At 38.4% G+C, this 21,281-nt stretch overlaps 2 protein-coding genes across 11 annotated transcripts in view; one reads left to right on the plus strand and one right to left on the minus strand.

The window, feature by feature from the left end:
* The first annotated feature begins 912 nt into the window (after positions 1 to 912).
* Positions 913 to 21,281, plus strand: part of LAMTOR3 (late endosomal/lysosomal adaptor, MAPK and MTOR activator 3) — an 82,967-nt gene continuing 62,598 nt past the window's right edge. The window contains exons 1-8 of one of the 8 annotated variants that reach the window (XR_004526762.2): positions 921 to 1,037; positions 1,358 to 1,403; positions 3,983 to 4,017; positions 6,533 to 6,591; positions 8,121 to 8,254; positions 9,694 to 9,757; positions 12,396 to 12,752; positions 18,049 to 19,630. Coding sequence is in view for 7 of the 8 variants with exons in the window: in XM_033857372.2 (XP_033713263.1) it covers positions 1,395 to 1,403; positions 3,983 to 4,017; positions 6,533 to 6,591; positions 8,121 to 8,254; positions 9,694 to 9,757; positions 11,458 to 11,531 (375 nt within the window). In the remaining variant the exon portion in view is untranslated. Of the gene's footprint in view, positions 1,038 to 1,357; positions 1,404 to 2,288; positions 2,347 to 3,982; positions 4,018 to 6,532; positions 6,592 to 8,120; positions 8,255 to 9,693; positions 9,758 to 10,257; positions 10,311 to 11,457; positions 12,314 to 12,395; positions 12,753 to 18,048; positions 19,631 to 21,281 lie in introns of those variants that run through there. The other 7 variants (XM_033857373.2, XM_033857374.2, XM_073805571.1 and 4 more) reach the window with 7 other exon arrangements.
* DAPP1 (dual adaptor of phosphotyrosine and 3-phosphoinositides 1) overlaps positions 16,299 to 21,281 on the minus strand; it is a 59,987-nt gene continuing 55,004 nt past the window's right edge. For all 3 annotated transcript variants that reach the window (XM_033857369.2, XM_033857367.2, XM_019926460.3), the window contains 2 exons: positions 19,542 to 19,629; positions 16,299 to 18,218 (listed from right to left, as the gene is read on the minus strand). In XM_033857369.2, the coding sequence (XP_033713260.1) occupies positions 18,150 to 18,218; positions 19,542 to 19,629 (157 nt within the window). In that variant the 3' untranslated portion in view covers positions 16,299 to 18,149. The remainder of the gene's footprint in view (positions 18,219 to 19,541; positions 19,630 to 21,281) is intronic.

The raw sequence follows: 21,281 nt of genomic DNA on the forward strand, positions 1-21,281 counted from the left end.
AGAAGCTAAGAAATGAAAGGAAGGAAAAGGAAGTGATCTTCAATGACGTCAGTTGCTATGGAACTGTCAAGTTCACTTGTAATGACAAGGAGGTCATTTGTAACAGCTGGGAGCTTTGTAGTTTACCATTTCGTCCTCCTAAGGATAACTAGGAAATAAGTATCTCTTCACCACGTCTTGGACTATGGTTCCTTTTGCACTTCTACTTTTTGGGATTGGAGTTGACAATCAGTCGAATACAAGTTCCCATAGACCTCATTTTCCTACCACCTACTGTAGGTTTTCCTTAAATGTGCACGCAAGCAATGCACCAAACAAAAAGTAATGTAGGCAGTCCTTAAAGGTATAGCCTTCTAAGTCAAGAGCCAATGAAAGAAAGTTGTTCAATGTCTGCATGTGTAGAGGCTTGAGGTACACACATAACTCATCTCCAGAAAGCTCATGGATCCTCGATTCAATCTAGACAGGGCCTTGAGTCACAGTACGTGGGTAGCACCCATGGGAAAGCCAAAAGAGACTAGTAAATTGGGGTCAGAAACCTATGGACCTGGGACTTCTAATCACGGGCAATCTGGTGTTTGCTGTTCAGCGTGTAACAGCACCCCTTCAAATTTCTCCATCTACAAGAAGAGGTTTTAAGATAACGGGCCCTAAAAAAACGAATGAGATTTTTCCACCCTCTCCAAACAAAAACGTCTTCTTGCTTGCGTTTTCCAGGGGTCTTCACGGCTCAGCGATCTCTTAGGAATCTCGATCCGACAGCCGAGGTCGCGACGTCCGGGTCTCTGTGCAGGCGCAGGAAGCAGCCCCTGGGTTGGGGGGCAGGGGTCGGGCTGGGCGCGTCGCGCGGCTGCGCGCTCCCTTTTGCCGAAGCACCTCCCCGGAAATCCGGCGTCCCCGGGGTCGGAGGTCTGGGAAGTGCTTCCTGGAGCACGGAGGCGGTTACAAATCACGTGACAGCGGCTTTTGGAGGAACCTGTGTCAGTAGCTGTCGTCTGAAGTGACAGCTCAGGGAACCGGGCAGCCCAGAAACCCAGGTAACTGGAGCCAGTTTGCCCCGTGTTAGGCTTGGGCCCGCAGGTGGCGCGGGCGGTGAGACGGAAGAGAGGACGCCCCTTTCGCCTCCCCTTTAGGCCTGAGTTTTGGGTGTGAGAGGGTGAAGTGGGCTGAGGTCAGGCATCTCTCGGTTACCCGTCTGGGTATGTGGAAACTCCGAGTGCCTTCAGCCTCCTTGTCACGAGCCCTGGAGTCGCGGATCCTTGTCTGACCCTGAGGAAAGCTGACCCCGCGTATTGGGTTGGAGGTGGGGAGGGCGAGGAAGTGGTGAGAGGAGAGTCATCAGGAGTTTCTTTTTCAGGCGTGGAGACTGATCCTGCGAGAGGAAGGGGTTCATCATGGCGGATGTGAGTTTACACAAGAGGAAGGAGAGAGAGGGCGGGGAGAGGTAGCGCTTCCCAAGTACAAATTTGTTTCGTTTTAGCGCTTCCCTCCACTTCATTATTTTCTCTAGGATCCGAAGTGAGAGATTAATTTGAGTAGTTTGCGGGGTCCCGAGTTTCTGCCTGGAATGGGCTTGGAGGACTCTAAGGTGCCTGAGGTTGAGAAGATTTTTTTTTTTCCCACGCCCCAGTTCTGCGGGCATGAGAGAAGCTCTGCATATCTACCATTTCGATTTCTAAATGATGGTTTGTTGCTCTGAATCTTTTTCCAGTAAGTGTTACGTCTCTCTGAGCTTATTGTAGCAATTGCAGATGATTTATAACCAACACCTCTTTAGCACAGCAATACAAGCAAAATTCTAAATTTAGAGAACTTCACTCCTAGAAACAGCAGGTGATTAATACTGTTAACGTCTGTGTTTGTTTATAGTTTACATACTATTATTTTGCTGACATACATGCTAAACATTCTTTGGAACCTTGAACATACACTCATTTAATTCTTACAGTAACTTTTATGAGGTAGGCACTATTATTATTATCCCTGTGTTATAGATGAGGGTGCTAAGGCACAGAAAGATCAAGTGACTTCCTCAGGTTACACAACTAGGAAGTTGTGGAGTCAAGATAGCAACCCAGGCAGACTGGCTCCAGAGCCCGTGCTCTTAACCAGCACACTAAATGGTCATTCAACAGCAATATGAATCGGATTTTTCTGTTTAGGTTGCAAGATTGTTTTTCAACAGTTAGCAACTTTTTATGCCTTTATCACTCCATTTTTGGGTGTCTTCCATTATATTTTTGAGGCCTTATTCTCCAGGCATAATCAAATCACTAAATTCTTTTCAGCATCTCCCTTGAAAAGATTGCTGTAGTAAGGGCTGTGAGAGAAATAAAGATGACTAAGGTATGATTTCTTTCCTTAAGGGTTTCTAAAGTTAAAAAAAAAAAGTATAGTAAGCAAGTGATCATACATGTGCATACATTATTGTGTAAAAATTCAAAGGAGAGAGGGATTGCCTCGGTTTGTCTTTATCAGGAAAGCTGGTTTGGAGTATTTGGTGGTTGAGATTAGCTCTAAATGATGAGTAGCAATTTTTTTTTTTAAAGGCCGAGAAGGTATTACTAGTAGAATGAATAGCATAAGCAAAGTTAGAGATAGGAAAGGAAAAGATGTATGTGGAGGAGCTGTGAATAATCCATTTCAGCTGCGGCTGAGGAAGTGTATGAGGGAGTGGTAGGAAGCAGGACTGTAAAATTAGTTGTAGACCATATTGTAGGGAGCCTCAGATGTCTACAGAATTTGTACATAATTTGGTAAACAGTGGAGAGCCATTCAAACATTGATTCTTGATCTTGGCTGCACAGGGAATCATGTGGGGAGCCCCTCCAAACCAGGCATCAGAGTTATTTTTATGCTCTCCAGGTGTTTTCCATAGCCAGGGTTGAGAATCACTGCAACTATAGATTTAGAGAAGGAGAATAATACGATTATTGGCATTGTGTAGAAATGTGTGGGGTAGAAATGGTAGACCGTCATACCAATTGGGAGGCCAGTGTAAGTCATAAACAGTAAACTGAACCTAAACTGTAACATCATTTGGAAAGGAGAGAAGAACATCAGTTTAAAAACATTTGGCTTCACAAGTGATTTTTAAAGTGATACATGTGAGTTTTGGGTTAAATATTACTTTATGTTTCAAAGCTGAGTAAGTAACAGGGATTGGTAGTGCCATTAGTGGAAACAAGAAGAGATTGGGGAAATCTGGATTTCGGATGAAAAGTGATGAGTTGAGCTTTGTGATAGTGTGTGCAAAGGTAAGCTGATGGTGATAACATGAAATAAAGTGAACGTCCAGGTTTGGAGAATAGTAGGGATTAAGGAGCCAAATCAGTCTGATTTACCTATGTAGAGCTCATGATTGATGCCGGGATTGTCAATGAAACTCCCAGATGAGAGAGTGTAATGAGACAATGTAGTCTTCTGTTTCTTTAGTCGTAATTGTGTTCCATGCTAAACACTTGACACACATTGTGGTTTGTCTTTAGCCATGCAAGGAAACTGAGTTTCAGAGAAGCTTGTCAACTTACCCAAGACTGTTAAAGTGATGTTAGAAAGTCTGTGGATATAGAAAGATGTTCATAATATATTCTCAAGTGAACACAAAGTTAGCAACAAGAAGATGTACAATAGTATGAAAAGTATGATCTAATATTACTGCTAATATGTATTTGTGTTTCCACTTCTGGATATGCTAATCACTTTACATGCATCGTATCAATAAAGTTCAATAACAATCTTATGAGGTAGGTTCTATAATTATCCCTACTCAACAAATAATGAAACTGAGGCTTAGAGAAAAAGGTTAGTTAACTTGTTGGAAATCACACAGCTAGTTAAAGCATCAAAATCAGAAAGAGAAAGAACACAAGCAAGAATGGTTATGAATGAATACTTAAGTTACCTGAGATGTGGATAGGACGGTGTCTAGAGAACCAGTACAAGGCATTATTATAATACGATTTTTTATATTCTCTTTCAGGACCTAAAACGATTCCTGTACAAAAAATTACCAAGGTAAAAAATTACTAATTTGTTAGTAAATAAATTCTGCTTAACATATGTTAATTTTATGTAGTATTTTGTTTCTGTTTATCTTAGACTAATATATGTGTATTATGCTATTATTCAGCACTTTCAAATACCTAACATAATCTTATGTAGCACAAGTGATGTGCTTTGAGTTTGCAGATAAACAACATGAGCGCTTAGAGAAGTTACATGACTTGTCTGAGGTTAAACAGCTAGTGAATGCCAGAGGGCTAGAACCCAGATTTCTTGCCACTTTAGAGTTCTTTCATAGCGATTTACTGGATTATACTTTGACGTAGTTGGAGTAATTTCAAGGGGAAAAAACCCTAAGAATTTGCCTTTATTTTTCACATTGCTTGTAAGACCTAATTGCTGAGTCTACATAACCGGAAAATGCTAGACTTAGCAGCTCATACTTGGAAAAATCACAAGGCTTTCTTCCACCTGCCCACAGTCCATTTGATGTACCATTTTGTAAATTAGGCTCTTGTGTTGAGGACAGTGACTTCCTTTTAGGTATTTTACTGATTCAAAGGACTTTGTCACTTTAGTTGAATTAAAATTCACATTTAGTTTAATGTAAAATGATACCTTAGAGTTAAGGGCTTGAAAGAGAGGAATATATTGAGACATCCATTCTCACATTCCAGAAGAATTGAATAACCTTTGAATTAGTATAGCAGAATATGTAGTGAGATCCTTTTTTTTTTTTTTATTTCTTATTCTCCGAATCTGTTTGATGTTAAAAAGGTTTTAGATGTCAATTTACATAGGTGGGGAAAGAAAAAAAAAAAACACTTGTTTGGATTTTTGCCTAAATTGGTTTGTGTGGTTTGCCTAGGCTTGTGCCTTTACTCTGATTACAGAGCACTTGAAATTAGTATTATCTTCTAGTTTTGATTTATCTATATTCTTCTCTACTCAGAAAGAAATCACTACTGAAGTGTTATTTGTCACCATTGACTTTATGTTAATATGATACTTAGATTCATTTTTACTGTCTCCCTCCTAGTACTGGCAACTGTAAAGACAAGCTGCCGATTCTGTTCTCAACCTAATGATCAGCCGTACCAGTAGCCTCAGCTGTGCACAGTAGGGCAGGGCCATAAAAATGACCATCCAAGCTGGAACTGTCCAAAGCAGTTTTAATTATCAAATTTCTAGATTTTGACTTAAATGAGAGATGTGTGACTCTTCCTTTCCCTATAACACTTAGAGGCTATTGTAGGGTTACTAACTGGCCTAATTTCGATATTGTTATGTCACAGGGAATAGGGAGAGAGGTGGGGAAGCCGCCAGTCAGTGGAGCAGTCACAATACACAACATTCATCAGATAAGTTCACCATCTTGTATGGACATGGTTTGTGGCACCCCAAAATAATTACAATAGTAACATCAAAGATCATTTATCACAGATAACCATAGCAAATATGGTAATAATGAAAAAGTTTGAAATACTGTGAGAATTATCAAAATGTGACACAGAAGCACAAAGTGAGCACATACTGTTGGGAAAATGGTGCCCATAGACCTGCTCGGTGCAGGGTTATCAAAGCTCAGTAAAGTGCAGCCCAGTAAAATGAGGTGTGCCTGTAGTTACAGGACTGTAGGCTTTGTGTTATACTTAAGGGGCTATAGGTCCTTTGTAAATGATGAAAGTTTGAGGATGTTTCCCCATTATAATTTTCAACATTTTTGTGCTCTAGGGATTCTCACTAATAATTTAGTATTTAAACTGCGTGGATAAATTATGTCATTCTCAGTGTGCACAGGTGACAACATTGATGTTAATTAATATTTTTGAATGTTAATTATGTACCACCCACCCTCTGCTTTACATGCATTATTTTTTAAATTTCACAGTAGCCAAATAAGTACACTTATCCCCATTTTCAGATTAACTGAGACTTAGAGGTTTTTTAACTGACGCAAGGTAGCTTAAACAGTAAGCACCAGACTCTGAACTGGAAACCAGGTCTTTCTAACTTCACAGCTGTAGACTTAACCATTCTGCTTACTTTTTGTGTAGGCGTGGCTGAAAGGATTGCTGTATGACCTCCATTCTTTCTGTCCTGTTCCCTCAGCTTACAATGATCTTTCTGCCCCTCTTTTCTTAGTACCATAGCATCTCAGCTGAGATACCACTTCCTCAAGGAAGCCTTCCCTGACCCACCTGTCTGAATCAACCCCCCTTTTATAGGCTTACGTATCCCCACATATCTCTTAATGGCACTTCCCAAGTTGTAGTTTTATATTTGCATGAGGTGATCTGAATGATAGCTGCTCTCCTTTTAGATTATAAGTTGTGTGAAGGCAACTGTGTCTCTTTTTGCTTGTTATGGTGGAAGAGTTTTGGCAAACATGTTATAGGAGCTTATATCAATAATTGAGTTCCCATGGTTTTTCAGAAATAATACATGAAAATTACCATTATGACTTTGAAGGTACGTATTTTGAGAAAATGTTTTATAATATTTTAACTTTTTGTTTTCTTTCTAGTGTTGAGGGGCTCCATGCTATTGTTGTGTCAGATAGAGATGGAGTGCCTGTCATTAAAGGTAAAATGGAGCAATTACATGCCAGTGTCCTGTTTGCTTTTGAATAAAAATGTATTTATATCTGAGTAATATAGAAGGCAAGCATAAAATAACCCATTTCAATACATTCAGGAGATGGTCTTAGTTTGGGAGGAAATGTTTGCTTTTGTGTGTTGAAGGCTGGGTTGGAATCTTAAGTAACTTATTATATATCAAATGTATCACGATATCGTCCAGAGTTTAAGCATGGATTCATCACAAACCCAGTTTCCCATTAAAGACATTTTATGTAAACGATTAGTAAATCTAAGTGATGAGAGGGGGCATATATGCAGCTAGATATATTATACACACAGACTCCCCCAATATATGTTTTTTATCAGTATTGCTAGTAGTTTTAGGATAAACATCCATACATTTGAATTAACATAAATTTATTGTTTTGTTTACTCTTTCTTGTTCTGCTTCCTTACTGGAAGTAAGATTTTGAAAAACTTTTAACTGCACAATTACTTTAGTTTACCAGAATCTAACAATAATTTTTGCCTAAAGAAGAACTGGTTAACCTAAGGAAGAAAAAAAAAAGGAAAGAAAAGGATTTCTTTTTGCCTGAGTTTTACCTTATTTTTAAAGTATATATGTCACAGAAAGAGTAAATAATGTTCTGCATATTTTGTTTACAATTTATTTTCCACCTGGGGTTATCATATATGTCAGATAATTTCAGACTTTAGAATTGAAAGAAAGTTTAGAAATTAGCTAATTTAGTTCTTTCATTTTATAAATGAAAATGGTCAAGCACAAAGAATACATTGTCAGTCCAAAGTTGCACATGCGTCAGTGACAAGATAGGCAAAGAACCCATCATCTCCTGATGTGTGATCCAGTGTGCTTTCTAACCCAGCATAGAACATAGGTAGCCATGGGCAAGTCACTTACCTTTTCTCAGTTCTGTAATGAGGGCTTTGAAGAAAGTAATCTCAGAGATTTTCCAGTTCTCATGTTCTTTCTGAGGATCGCTGTGTTAAAAGCCCTTAAGCTCAGCACTTACTGGTACAACTAACTCCACTTAGACCTTTTCATGAGTGAAAGAAACTTAAAACACATGGCCAGTTGTAGAATTATTATCATCTACAAAAGATACTTCTGTGGGTTTTATAAGAGCAAAGGTTTTTGAAGCTTTTTTTTTTTTTACTATTCTAGCTTTGCTCTCAGTTAACCAAAACATTCAATTTATTAATTGTACTGATAATCATAATCTGTGTTTTAAGTTAGATATTAAGAAAATGGAAACAATTAGTATTCATTTGAAAATTTTAAAAAATTGTGAGAACCAGCATTTCTTCCCTTAGATATGATCACTTAACTTCTGGCTGAGTGGTTTTTCCCACCTAAATTGATTAGACCCAATTAGTAATACGATTTTCTGTATTGTGAAGCATAACCATTGTGCTCCATTTTTTACAGGTTTATGTTAAAAAAAAGTGCTCTAGATCTTTTCCCTACCATATTTCCTGCATAATTTTTACTTAAATCATTTATATTTCCAGTGGCCAATGATAATGCTCCAGAGCATGCTTTGAGACCTGGTTTCTTGTCTACTTTTGCCCTTGCAACAGACCAAGGGAGCAAGCTTGGACTTTCAAAAAATAAGAGTATCATCTGTTACTATAACACCTACCAGGTAAGTTCATAATTATCAAATGGTTTGCTGATGATTTCAACTATTATTATGTCTTCTGTATAAAGTAGTTTGTTTTATAATTCTAAATTTTAGTTTCGAAGGGGATGGAATTATAAAATCTTAACCTTCAAATTGGTTATGTTAAACTGTAGTAATTTTTTTCACATTTCAGGAATTAATTAATATAGAAAACTAGATTAGAAGATTTAGTAGTAAAGTATATGTTATCCTAAAAAGGGTAAGTCAGGTCACTATTACCTCCAGTAGATGGTGCCCTTAGCTTATTTAACAACTGTGATTTCTCAAATGACACACTTTTTTTTTTTAAATTAATTAATTATTTATTTATTTTTGGCTGTGTTGGGTCCTCGTTTCTGCGCGTGGGCTTTCTCTAGTTGCGGCGAGCAGGGGCCACTCTTCATGGCGGTGCGCGGGCCTCTCACTGTTGAGACCTCTCCCCTTGCGGAGCACAAGCTCCAGACGCGCAGGCTCAGTAGTTGTGGCCCACGGGCCCAGTTGCTCCGCGGCATGTGGGATCTTCCCAGACCAGGGCCCGAACCCGTGTCCCCTGCATCGGCAGGCGGACTCTCAACCACTGCACCACCAGGGAAGCCCCACACTTTTTTAATTGTGGTGGTGACAGATGCAGAATTTTCCTTGAAAGTCAAATGATAAGTTATTTAAATTTGTTATCACTACTAATTCCTTCATTTGGTTTGAAATATATAAAATAAGTGAGGTTATTATTTGTGGGAAAGAAATTAGTTGCTACATATCTCTTGACCTCCAGCTGGATTTTCTTCTTTAGAATAAATTAATCACTTCTACTTTAGAACAATGTTTCCCAGAGTATGTCATGTACTACTGATGGTACATAAGTGACATTTTTTAATTTAAAAGTTATATATTTTAATGTCTTTTAGGCAAGAGATAACCAGCCCATCTGACCTTTAATTTAGCCAATAAGGGTTAGGTTGAAGCTAAATTTTTTAAAAAGATAGTTGATTCAAAGTTAATTTAAATTTAAATTAATTTAAATTATAGTGGTTCAGAGGAGGCAGAAGATCATTAAGTTATAACCACTTGAATGACTGAGAAATACTGCTTTGACCTATTTGCTTATCAAATATTTATTGAGACCCTATTATGTAATTGACACTCTGCAGGGCTTTAGAAGATAAAAAAAGATGAAGACACAGCCCCACCTTAAAACTTTCCAGGCTAAGTGGTATTAATGTCTCTAGGAGATAATCAGTAAGCCTGTTTTATGGAAATACTTATTTTCACTGTTGCATGTTTTCATGATGTAATACCATGATGTTAGGCTAGTATCTTACACATTGACCATTTAAAGTTTTTTGGAAGATTAAGATATTTCATCTGAATTACACTATCTTTTCACTATGTAACATATTATTTAGATCTTGTTCTCTTTTTAGGTGGTTCAATTCAATCGTTTACCTTTGGTGGTGAGTTTCATAGCCAGCAGCAATGCTAATACAGGTGTGTTTTAATACGGCTTTTAATTCTTTATAATACCATATCTGAGCAGTCTAATATGATAGGAATAGCAGATTTAGAGTAAGAAAACCTAAATTCATGGCCCAGTCTACCATCTGTTCCTTGATCTCTGGAAGTGTAACTTCTCTGAACTGTGTTTTTCATATCTGTGTAATGGAGCTAATGTCTGCTTTCTCGATCTTGTGCGCTTATTTTTTAGTTCAAATGAGACAGTGTATACATAGGTAAGTGATCGTTTAAGATAGAAAGGAAAACTAAATGTTATCTTCACCTCTTGAATGCTGTATCTTGCTCACGTTACAACAGTTTAAGAAAACAAAGAAGAGTAGAGAAGATAACCAAACAGAACACGTAAAAACCATCAAGGATGAGTTCAGTTCCATATAGACCAATCTATAAAATGTTGAACAATAGTGGGCAAGATGAATGTGATTGAGAATTTAAAGAGTGTGACTAGGATGAATATACTCATTCTTCTTTAGGGTGGAAGAATTTGAGGACGAACACTGGGAAGCTGTACTTTCTAAAGAGGATAGTAAGATCTCATTGTATCCAGTAGCCTTCACTGTCTATTTTCATGTAAAATAATGACAGTATTCAGTTGAATTGTAATTTTTTTCCTCTTTTGGTTAAAGTGGAATTTTTTTAAGGTCTGTCTCCTTCAGCTTTCACCACTGTTAGAACTGTTATGCATTCCTTTTCTGTTTTTTCTCTTTCCAAGCTCTTTGAGCCTGCTTTGTTTCCAGCTATGTCACTGAAGCCTGTATTTAGATTCCTCATCTTTAAAATGAGGGGTTTAGATTTGATAATCTATTGGGTCTCTTCCATTTCTAAATGTTCTGAAGCTATAAAATATCATATGTGAAAACACTTTATAAATTGTATAGGATGGGAGTGGTGTCAATATTTTAAGTATATTAAACCTCAGTTCTGATAAATCAGTCATGTGATAAAATCATCAGTTGTTATAAATTATGATAATGTGCAGAACTGTATTTTAGTATTGATACTTAGAACATTTCCTTGAGAATCCCAGATGCTTTTAATGCTCTGTGAGACAGAGGAAGATCTTTATTTGAGCATAAAACAAGCAGTATTTAAGATATATATAGCCTTCTACTCTGGTAAACTAAGGAGAAGCTAATTTCTAGACTAGTTTGTTTCTTTCAGTGTATGTTTTATACTCCTACCAAGCATCTTTAAAATTATTCTTTTCATTTGAAATACCCATTTATATCTTAGCTTTATTGAATTTATATAATAAATATTTGATTATTCCTTTGCTATCTACCTATCTTGATAAAGTTCATTAAAATTGGCTCAGGAAAAAAGTATACCTTTTTTTAGTAAAAATCATGTGTATTATTCCTGAATCAGTGCAGATTTTGAAATAATAAGGTATAAATTAAAGTTTTCCTTTCAAAACTAACAAAATTATAGCACATATGTAATTCATTTTACATCTTCTAATACATATAAATATTTTCATTTATTTATGTTAATAGATGATAAAAATAAACTTCATAATGAATATGGGTTTTTGATTATTTAGAATTACAATATTTTGTTTTAAGTATGTTGTAGTAATGGAGAATGAACTATGTCTCACTTACTTTTTTAGTATTATACATTTTGATAAACATTTTTCTAATGTTCAAATTTTCTTAATCCCTTTGTTTTAGGACTAATTGTCAGCCTAGAAAAGGAACTTGCTCCATTATTTGAAGAATTGAGACAAGTTGTGGAAGTTTCTTAATCTGGCAGTGGTTTCTGTGTATACCTTATCTTCATTATATCAGACAGTATCAATCCAGCAATCTTTAGACCACAACAACACTTGTATCCATGTACTCAAGAAAGGGCCCCTTTTTCCACCTTACACTAGAGAAAGAGCCTATAGATAGAATTTACGGACAGATTGATTCTTATCTTTTCTTGTGTAGGGCCTTTTCTTATTTGTGAGATCTGGGGATTCCACAGAAATGGTTCAATCTATCACAGCTCCTATGGAGTTAGTCCAGTCACCAAATATGCATGAGATTCTATTCAGTGGCTCAGAATCAAAATGATACTTTGATCCACTTGAGCCATGAAGTGCTCCCTATTGTACAATATGCCAGGCCTGCAGAATGAAGCAGACTCTTTTTATTGTGAATAGTGAGGACATATTTTTCTTCATATTATTTTATTTGCATTGAGAGGAAGATAAAATGGCTTAGTAAAAGTAATAGAATCAGTACAATCACTAACTTTCCTTTGTATATATTATTTTGCAGTATAGGTGAGTATTACTAACTGATTTGATTCTTCTCAGAGGGTGCTGCTCTTTAATGGAAATGAAAATGATAGCTAATGTTTTTTTCTTCCACTCTGCTTTCTGTAACCAATCAGTGTTTTTTAATGTTTGTGTATTCTTTATAAAATTTAGATGTGATTCATTATTGAATTGTTTCCAATATTGGTATGTATGTAAACATGGTAGTATAGCCCTTTTTTTTCATACATGAGTATAAATAAAATAGTATTTTTAGAAGTACAGTTTGAGCACTATGTAGGTTTTTTCCCCCCAGACTATTTTCAAACGTTTAAAGACTATAATTAACTTAATTCACTCTTTCAGCCACACGAATAAGTGACTGTTTCACATCTGGTTTGGAGACCGTTTTACCTAACATAAACTGTGAGTTGGAAAATAAACCTCATCCATGAGCCTAATTTAATCTCTGAAATTGGTATCACAGTTCTAGCATGTGCTTTTCATTTTCAGGAATGCAGTCCATTCAAGGTTGTTAATTTCCTCCTAGGATCTTTGACAATCAGAGTTTGTCACTGGTACCTGGCATTGAGCACCTACTGTGCGCCATTCACTAGCGCTACCACATTGCAGAATTCTAAGGAGCACAGTGTACATCATATTTCTCTGCTCCAGGAGTGCATTTTACATGACGTGTACGAATGCAGTCTCTCAAGTTGTACAGTAAGATCAGCCGGGCACTGTGTCTGCCTCCTCCTTCTTGCCTTCCTTTCTTCCTCCCTCCTTCCCTCTCTTCTCCCATCCTCTACAAATATGAGACTAAATTGTGGTACCTATCTTTAAAGAATGTACAGCTTAGTAAACGGAACAGGTATAGGAAGTGCTGTGATGAAGCTGTGCACAGGATGCTATAGAAAACACAGAATGGGGCATTTAAATTGGGCAAGAACAACAGCCTTTACAAAGAAATAGAGGCAGGAGATATGTTTTACCTGCAGCATGCTATAAATAGTTAATTGTTATAACCTAATGAAGCATTAGACACATCCATTAAAATCTAGAATTCCCATTATCCAGATTATTATTTAACAGTGTCCAGGAAGTTTTTGCCAATGCAGTGATGCATGAAGCAAGAAAGTCTTTTATAAATGAGGTGACCAAAATTGTAATTACTGGTAATTTTATATGTATACCTACATACATTCATACCCACCACAGGAAAGAGAACTAATAAATGGAGATATTTAACCTTTGCATGGTGAACAACACTGCTACTATTAAAATTTCTATTTTAAGGGGTATAATAGTTAAATTATTCTTTAGTTCATCCAGAAAAATAAGTTGAAACTTCTAAGGAATTTTTGAAAAGGTAATATAAAAATAGATTATTTTTAAAGGATAGTGTAAAACTACATCAGGTGCACAACTAGACAGATCAGTAGAACAGAACAACCCAGAAACAGACTTTAGTACATACATATGAGGAGTTAAAACATTGTGAAGATGACATCATAAGTCAATTGGGAAAGGTTTATTAAAAAATCACAGGGCTTCCCTGGTGGCGCAGTGGTTGAGAGTCCGCCTGCCGATGCAGGGGACACTGGTTCGCGCCCCGGTCCGGGAAGATCCCACATGCCGCGGAGCGGCTGGGCCTGTGAGCCATGGCTGCTGAGCCTGTGCGTCCGGAGCCTGTGCTCCGCAACGGGAGAGGCCACAACAGTGAGAAGCCCGCGTACTGCAAAAAAAAAAAAAAAAAATTAGCACAGACATTCTTTATGCCCTACTGATGGAAGTGTGAATTGTTATATCCTTCTAAATAGGACAACTTGGCAATCTCTACCAATCTCAAGTGCACATAACCTTTTACCCAATGTATTAGGATTCTCCAGAGAAAGAGAACCCACAGAGACAAAATATTTAATTTGGGCACCCCATGTTGAGTCAGATTGACACAAAAGCCCACAATTCCACTTCTAGATATTCATGTTACCGATGCATATGGATGTGTGAAAAGTATATACTTATAGTCATTGCAATTTAATAACATTAAAGGATTGGAAACAAGTATCCATCATAGATGAGGTGACCTGTTTTTTTTTTTTGTAACAATGCCATTTTATACCTGCTGTTCTCGGTGTAATTATTAGTGCTCCTTTCAACTCTGAAGGGTCCCACTTTAGATAGATTATATGTTCACCCTAATCATAGAGGGTTGGTTAAAGAAATTTCTACATTTGCCCAATGGAAAAAAGAACGAAGAAGACTTTGGGTACTGAGATGGAATGATCTCCCAAACATAATGTTCAGAAGAAAAAGCATGGTGTGAAACTGTGTGCTATGTTACAACTTATGTATAGGAAGAAAAAATATAGATGTATATTCATATTTGCTTGTATATGATAGGTATCTCTGAAGATGCACAGAATGTGGTAACGTGGGTGGAGTGGAACTAGGTAATTGGGGGACAGGGTTCCCAGGAGCGACCCTTTTCACTGTAAACTTTACTTATTGAATTGTTAACTATCCAAAAGTGATAAAATTAACTAAATAAAATATTTCAGCAAACAACAAAATTTATAATAAAATGGTGATGAGGTATTTGGGAAAGAAAGTTGTATCACTTGGGGTTCACCAAAAAACAACCAGTAGGATATATACATGAATTAGACTTAATTCAAGGGACTGGTTACCTGATTTTGGAAATTGGCAAGCCCCAAAATCTGCAGGGCAGGCCAGAAGCCTGGAAAATCTCGGGCAGGAGCTGAGGCTGCAGTCTACAGGGAGAATTTGTTCCCCATGGAAACCCCAGTTTTGCTCTTGAGGCCTTTCAACTGCTTGAATGAGCCCCACCCATGTTATGGAGCATAACCTCTTTTATATAAATTCAGGGGAATGTAGATGTTATTAAGCACATCTATGAAATACCTTCATAGCAGCATCAAGATGAATTCTTTCTCAAGAAGGCTCTTGCTTTATTTTACGTGGCTGTCCACTAGCCAGACCTACTTGAAATGTCCACAGACTGGACTGTTCTGTTTGTTAGTACAAAATAAGTTACAGAAGTTGAGGGTTAAGGGTTTAAAAAACAGCAGACATACCATGTCTATTGAATTTGATTTAAAAACTGGGATTGTGATAGTTGTATTTTTACTTCAGTGTTCTAATAACGTATTGGATTTTACAAATTCCCAGTCTGTGATAGAAAATAAATTTTAAAAGAAAATTAATCTGGCCCTTTTCCATAGATAATTTAAGAAGCTCTGCTCGACGTCATGCCCAGACAGCCTGAATCGTGTTGAGCAGAGTGTAGGCTCAATGTGGCTGGGAAGACTTTGGCAAAACTACAAGTTTGCTGCAGTTGACCTGAAGTAGCAGTAGAGAGGAGGGAAGTAGAGTTTATATTCATCCTGTAATAATTCTCTTGCTCTCTGCCTGAAACAGGGACTCAGTGTAACTCCCTGACCTGCACCCCGAGCGTGAGTGAGAGGGAAGGACCAAAGAGCCCAGTCTCCCGAGTGCCCTGGGCTGGAGAGAGAGGCCTGTGGCCTGCTGAGTGTCCTCCTGTCCAGTGGCCCAGGAATAGGGACGGGTTTCCCTCCGAGGCAGTAACAGCCATCTTACCGTTGAGCGGGGCTCTCCTGGTCCAGAGGCAGCAGTGCTTCTGCGGGGCAAGATTTTCCCGGGGTTGGGGGGTTTCTGAGAATAACTGCTAATCCTTCGGCTGTGTCTTGAGGTACTTTATGATGAGCACATACTGTTAGCGACAGAGCTTGACACAGACAGCTATTCTCCCAAACAGCCCCAGTCCGATTTGGCACGAATCATCCTCCCTCGTCCTAGGGCCCTTCCCTGAGATCCCTCGGGGTGAAATCATGATCACTTTTCAGGGCTGAGACAGGTAAAGAGAGCAGGTAAAGCATCTGGGGTAGTACTAATTGCATGGTGTATGTTAGATCGCCCTTTTCATGTCAAAACCCTCCAAACAATGGCTTTATCCCAGCTGAAGCCCACTCCATCATATAGCTTTGTGTGCCTCACTTGAAGTATTTATCGTATTTACTTCTGTACGTCGTCATGGATGTATTTCTTATCTTTTCCATATTCAACTGAAAACTCCTTGAGGACGGGGACTATTTCTTCAACTCTGAATCTTTCAATCCTTTGTAGCTCATAGTCTAACCAAAGTGGACTCTTCATTGCTATTTATGATATTAATTGGTTATATTTCTTTTAAATTACAGTTATTAAAAACACTTCAGTAGCAAAATATTACAGGCACAGCAAAATCATGCTGTTTTTAATAAACATAACCAAAGAATGTAAATAAACATGACATATTTTACAAAAAATGAAAACAATGTTACCTACACAACACCCTTGGATCTAAGAAAACAAAACAAAACTGTACGTCTCAGTGAAGATTTATGTCTAACTCCTTACTTTGCAAACTTGACACAATACTTTTTTTTTTTTTTTTTTTGCGGTACGCGGGGCTCTCACTGCTGTGGCCTCTCCCGCTGCGGAGCACAGGCTCCGGACGCGCAGGCCCAGCGGCCATGGCTCACGGACCCAGCCGCTCCATGGCATGTGGGATCTTCCCGGACTGGGGCACGAACCCGTGTCCCCTGCATCGGCAGGCGGACTCTCAACCACTGCGCCACCAGGGAAGCCCAACACAATACATTTTAACTTGACATTTGCTATATTCCGTATGATACAAACATTACAAAATACATTAAAAACCTTGTTGAAACATACAAAAATTTAATGTAATTTCTGAGTCCTAGATGTTTAAATAACAGAAGAAACGTATTCAACAAGGTAGCCCTTTGGACTGCAAGAGCAGCGTCATATCATAGCTTTGCTCCACAACCTTATTTTTGGGCTCTTCCTCCACTTTTGTCTCCCTTCAAACTTCAGTCTAAAAAAGCAGTATTAATAAAGATAATAGAAGGGGTTAAAATCTATTTAGGAGCTCTGGATGCCAGTGTCTCATCCCCCTATTTCAATCCCCTTGTTCTGGCTTGAAAATGCTGTGTAACAAACACAGCATTACCCTTTGCATGTGGATTTAGTGTTACTCCCTCAATAGACAAAAGAAGTTCCTCTTGAATAAGGTGTAGGGTGCTCCGTGCAGTGCAGGGTACATCTTTCTTCTCTTGGGCAAATACCTCCCTCTCACTCTGGGGAAGGGATTGTTATAACACACTCTACTTTGGAAGTTTCTTTCAGTCTGTTTGAGAAGTGTTGGATGAAGATAACTTAGTGCTTACAAGTGCTCTATTATTGTTATAATAATAATTATCGTGATAATTATTATTAAACTACAAGTTACTACTTTATCACTCTTCCTCAATTTATGTTTTCTCACTCTTTAAAGCATTTCCCCCAAAATGACTAAAAGATGCTTTTTTAAGATTGTACCTTCCATTATCCTTATCATCTTACCCAATAGCCCATAGGAGATTTAGTTCTCACAGGTTTATCATTAGAGGGGAAGAAAGGACCCGGTAGATATCTGAGCCTTTTACAAAGAGAAAATAAATACTACAAACATTTTCCATTTTAGTTTTGGAAATTGTTTTGTTTTTTGTATAAAGGGGAAAAAAAGTAAAAACAACACTGCTCCTCTGCCCCAGTCTTGGACATTTGCTATCCCAATACACTTTCTGAAAAGCCGTCTAAACCTCGGGCTACATATATAGCTGTTTCCTTCCTGGATAATAGCACAACTTGGAAGTCAGATGAGTTGACCCTGGTGCAGAGTGGGACTTTGGGTAACTAATGTCAACCAGCTTGGGGACAACAATGAGGGAAAACAAAAACCATCTCCCATCACGTGTTCTAAGATCGAGCACACCTGGTCGCAGTGGTTCATCCGTCTCCATCAGAACAAGGAGCCTTCGGTATTCTCAGGGACATGGCAGGATCTTGAAGGGCAGCAGTCTTCTGTGAGTCAGCAAATGTGGTGTCTTCTGAGAGGTCCAAATCCGCATCTGCTTTTGATTTGTTTCTACAGAAAAATCCTTAGCTTTCATCTGAAACCTGCTGTGGATCACAACATCAGGAACATTCCACCCTGCTCCTGGGTCAGGGCATCCCTCATCGAGGAAGGTCTGTCTATTTAAAGATGAATGACCGAGATCGGATTGTGCCTTCCCCTTGATCAAGCTGTTTTCGTATTTGAGACTGCAAGAAAGCACACCCACGTGTATTTATTATTGAGCAACGTTAAGATAACAAACTTTGGCTTTTAACAAACATTAAATAAGAAATGCTGACTAGTAAGAAAACCGTGCAACTACAAATTAATTATCATGTCCCCTCCTTTATTCTGGTTTTCTGTATTTTTCTCAGGAGACTATACTGTAAAGTGGTTGCTAAAACATGCACAAATTGGGAACTGGCCTAATACTTTTAGTAATCCATAAAATGCAATACTATTCAATGAATCAAAATGAAGATATAGATCTAACTTTATTGATTTGGAAAGATGTTCATGATATATTGTTAAGTGGAGTTAGCAAGTAAAGAACACTGCAGAATGATGAAATTTTGTTTCTAATATTTATTTGCAGAGGGAGAAGTCTGAAAGGATGTGCATTTGATATATTTTTACTTTAAATTTTCTATAATGATTGTGTCACTTGCATAGTTACAAAATAGAAGAAATAAAAAATGATTTGTATTTGAGCAAAAGCTTCATATGGCAGAGTATTTCCCCATTGAATATCAAATACATTGGAACTGTCTCAGAATGAGTAGTATATTGCTTTGGATCTCAAACTGAAAAGATAACCAAAAGCAAAAATCCCAGTATTTGGAAAGGAATATTCAATAAGATTGTATATATCAGCTAATTTCATTTAAACAATTAGGAATAATTGTCTGTAGTTGAAAACATGAAGGGTTTCAAGATGGTATTTATAGGAAATTTGAGAAAGCTTTAAGGACAAGTTCTTGGCTAACAACTCACTAACTTGCAAACACACAAAAAATGCATGAGACTAGTAAATTCTTATAAGCCCTTTGTCTTCCTCCTGGGAGGTACATAGAAAGCAGATAAATTAACACACCTTTGGTCCTTGACTGGCACAAAGTAACGCTTACACTGGACATTAAGCTAAGTCTCTCTGGCAAGCCTCCTTCTCTGACAAAATAAAAGGATTTTCTACTATAGAAATATGTCTGCTTTCCTCTGTCTGGCCTCTGGTCCCACATGTCCTCCTCCAGGCAAACTTGGACCAGCCCACACACTTAAAGGAAGCCTGATAGACACCAGGGTGCGAGGCTAGGCTCTGGGGCTGAGACCCCAGTGCATTTTCGTTCTTTTGCTTTTACTCCTATCTCCATCCCTTCCACATCCCAGAAGAATGAACAGACTCTTCCATAAGTCTGCAAGTAGACCTCCTGTCCGTTCTCGGGGGTTGTCTGACTCTTTCAATAGAAATATGTTTGAAATCATCAACGTGATTTCTGAGTGCTAGGTATCCAGAGACATGAATAACTCACCAACTTCCAGCGTAATATCTTGATCCACTCGTCAGCTTCTACTCCTGTCTTTGCACAGAGATAAAATGTCCTGAATGGAAATACTAAGCTGATAAGACAAAAGAAAGAGTGTAAGACACTCCAGATTGTTGGTTGAACATCTATTAGTTGAGCACTAATTAGAGTATTCCAAGGGGAAAAAGAATTGACAAAGAACCTGGGTGAGAACTTGAGGAGTTGGTATATACGGAGCTAGTCCTGCCAGCAAACGCAGAAATGTTGAGGCTGCAGATTCATATTAGTATTACAGGCCAAATTTGTATTTTCTAATGAGAGCCCAAAGAAAAAAAAAGGTCCAGGTCACCCCCAGATCACTTTATTGTTCATGTCTTAGACTGAATACACATATGTGTTTATTCAGCTGATCTGTTAAATGACTCAGAACTTGTGCTATGATTCAAAGAACAAGCAAGACAGATAAGAGAGTTTATTGAAGGAGCTCATTTGTGTTAGCTGACTTCAGCAAGGATGACACTGCCCTCTGTGGATGAAGACAGTTTTAACTTTTCAGGGCAGGAAAAAGAGACAATAAATCTCTTCAACTATTTATTTTGCCCACTTCTGGCCATGAGTTAATCTTTGCTGAAGGGAAGACAAACTTGCCTACTGGCATGAAAGACTGTTCTAGGAATAGAGTTAACTCCTCCTTTGTCTCTTTGGCTATAGAGTCAAAATCGTCAGACTTATATCTCACCCACACCTCCTGTCCTTACAGTTGAGATGCCAAACACTAAAAATCTTTTTGTCCTTTTTGTGAAAAAGGAAAAAAAAAAAGCCTTGGACTTCCCTGGTGGCGCAGTGGTTAAGAATCCGCCTGCCAATGCAGGGGACACCGGTTTGATCCTTGGTAGGGGAAGATCCCACATGCCGCGGAGCAACTAAGCCCATGCATCACAACTACTGAGCCTGCACTCTAGAGCCCGTGAGCCATAACTACTGAGCCCGCGAGCCACAACTACTGAGCCTACGTGCCACAGCTACTGAAGCCCGAGCACCTAGAGCCTGTGCCCCGCAAGAGAAGCCACCGCAGTGAGAAGCCCGCGCACCGCAACGAAGAGCAACCTCTGCTCGACGCAACTAGAGAACAGCCCGCGCGCAGCAACAAAGACCCAATGCAGCCAAAAATAAAAAATTAATTTAAAAAAAAAGCCTTAAAGTGAAATCAGAAGGGTTTCTATATCCTAAAACCAAAGCAGCACATCTGGTTATACCAGTAATTAATGTTGAATAGACAAGAGGTAAGTCCCTGTGTATAAAAGGTAAACCCTGATGTGAGGTCCGGTTGGGCAGTGAGTAGAGAGAGGGGGAGCTGGGGGGAAGGTGTGATATTGTGTACAGAACCAGTTGTTGGAATTGTCATTGTTTTGTCCTCCCTGAAAGAGACATGATCAATTGCCTGTTAATACAGATAATTTTTCCTCTCTTCTTGCTAACAGAACCCCAGGTGATAAATTATAATTAGTCGGAGCCACTTATGATCGTACTATACTGTTTTCTAGCTTCCTCTGCTGCTAGTGATGGCCATGGGACTCAGTCTTGGCCAATGAGATGAGGAACAATCCGATAGAAGAGTTTCTGGGAAAATGTCTGCTTTCCTGATACAAAGGGCAGACCTGGCTAATACCATCCCAGCATCTTTCTTTATGGCTTACATGAAAATGTGAGGCCTACAGTTAGAGTAGCTCTCTTGGACCCTGAAGC

Source organism: Tursiops truncatus, chromosome 5 (genome assembly GCF_011762595.2).
Source record: "Tursiops truncatus isolate mTurTru1 chromosome 5, mTurTru1.mat.Y, whole genome shotgun sequence".
NCBI classification, from domain to species: Eukaryota; Metazoa; Chordata; class Mammalia; order Artiodactyla; family Delphinidae; genus Tursiops; species Tursiops truncatus.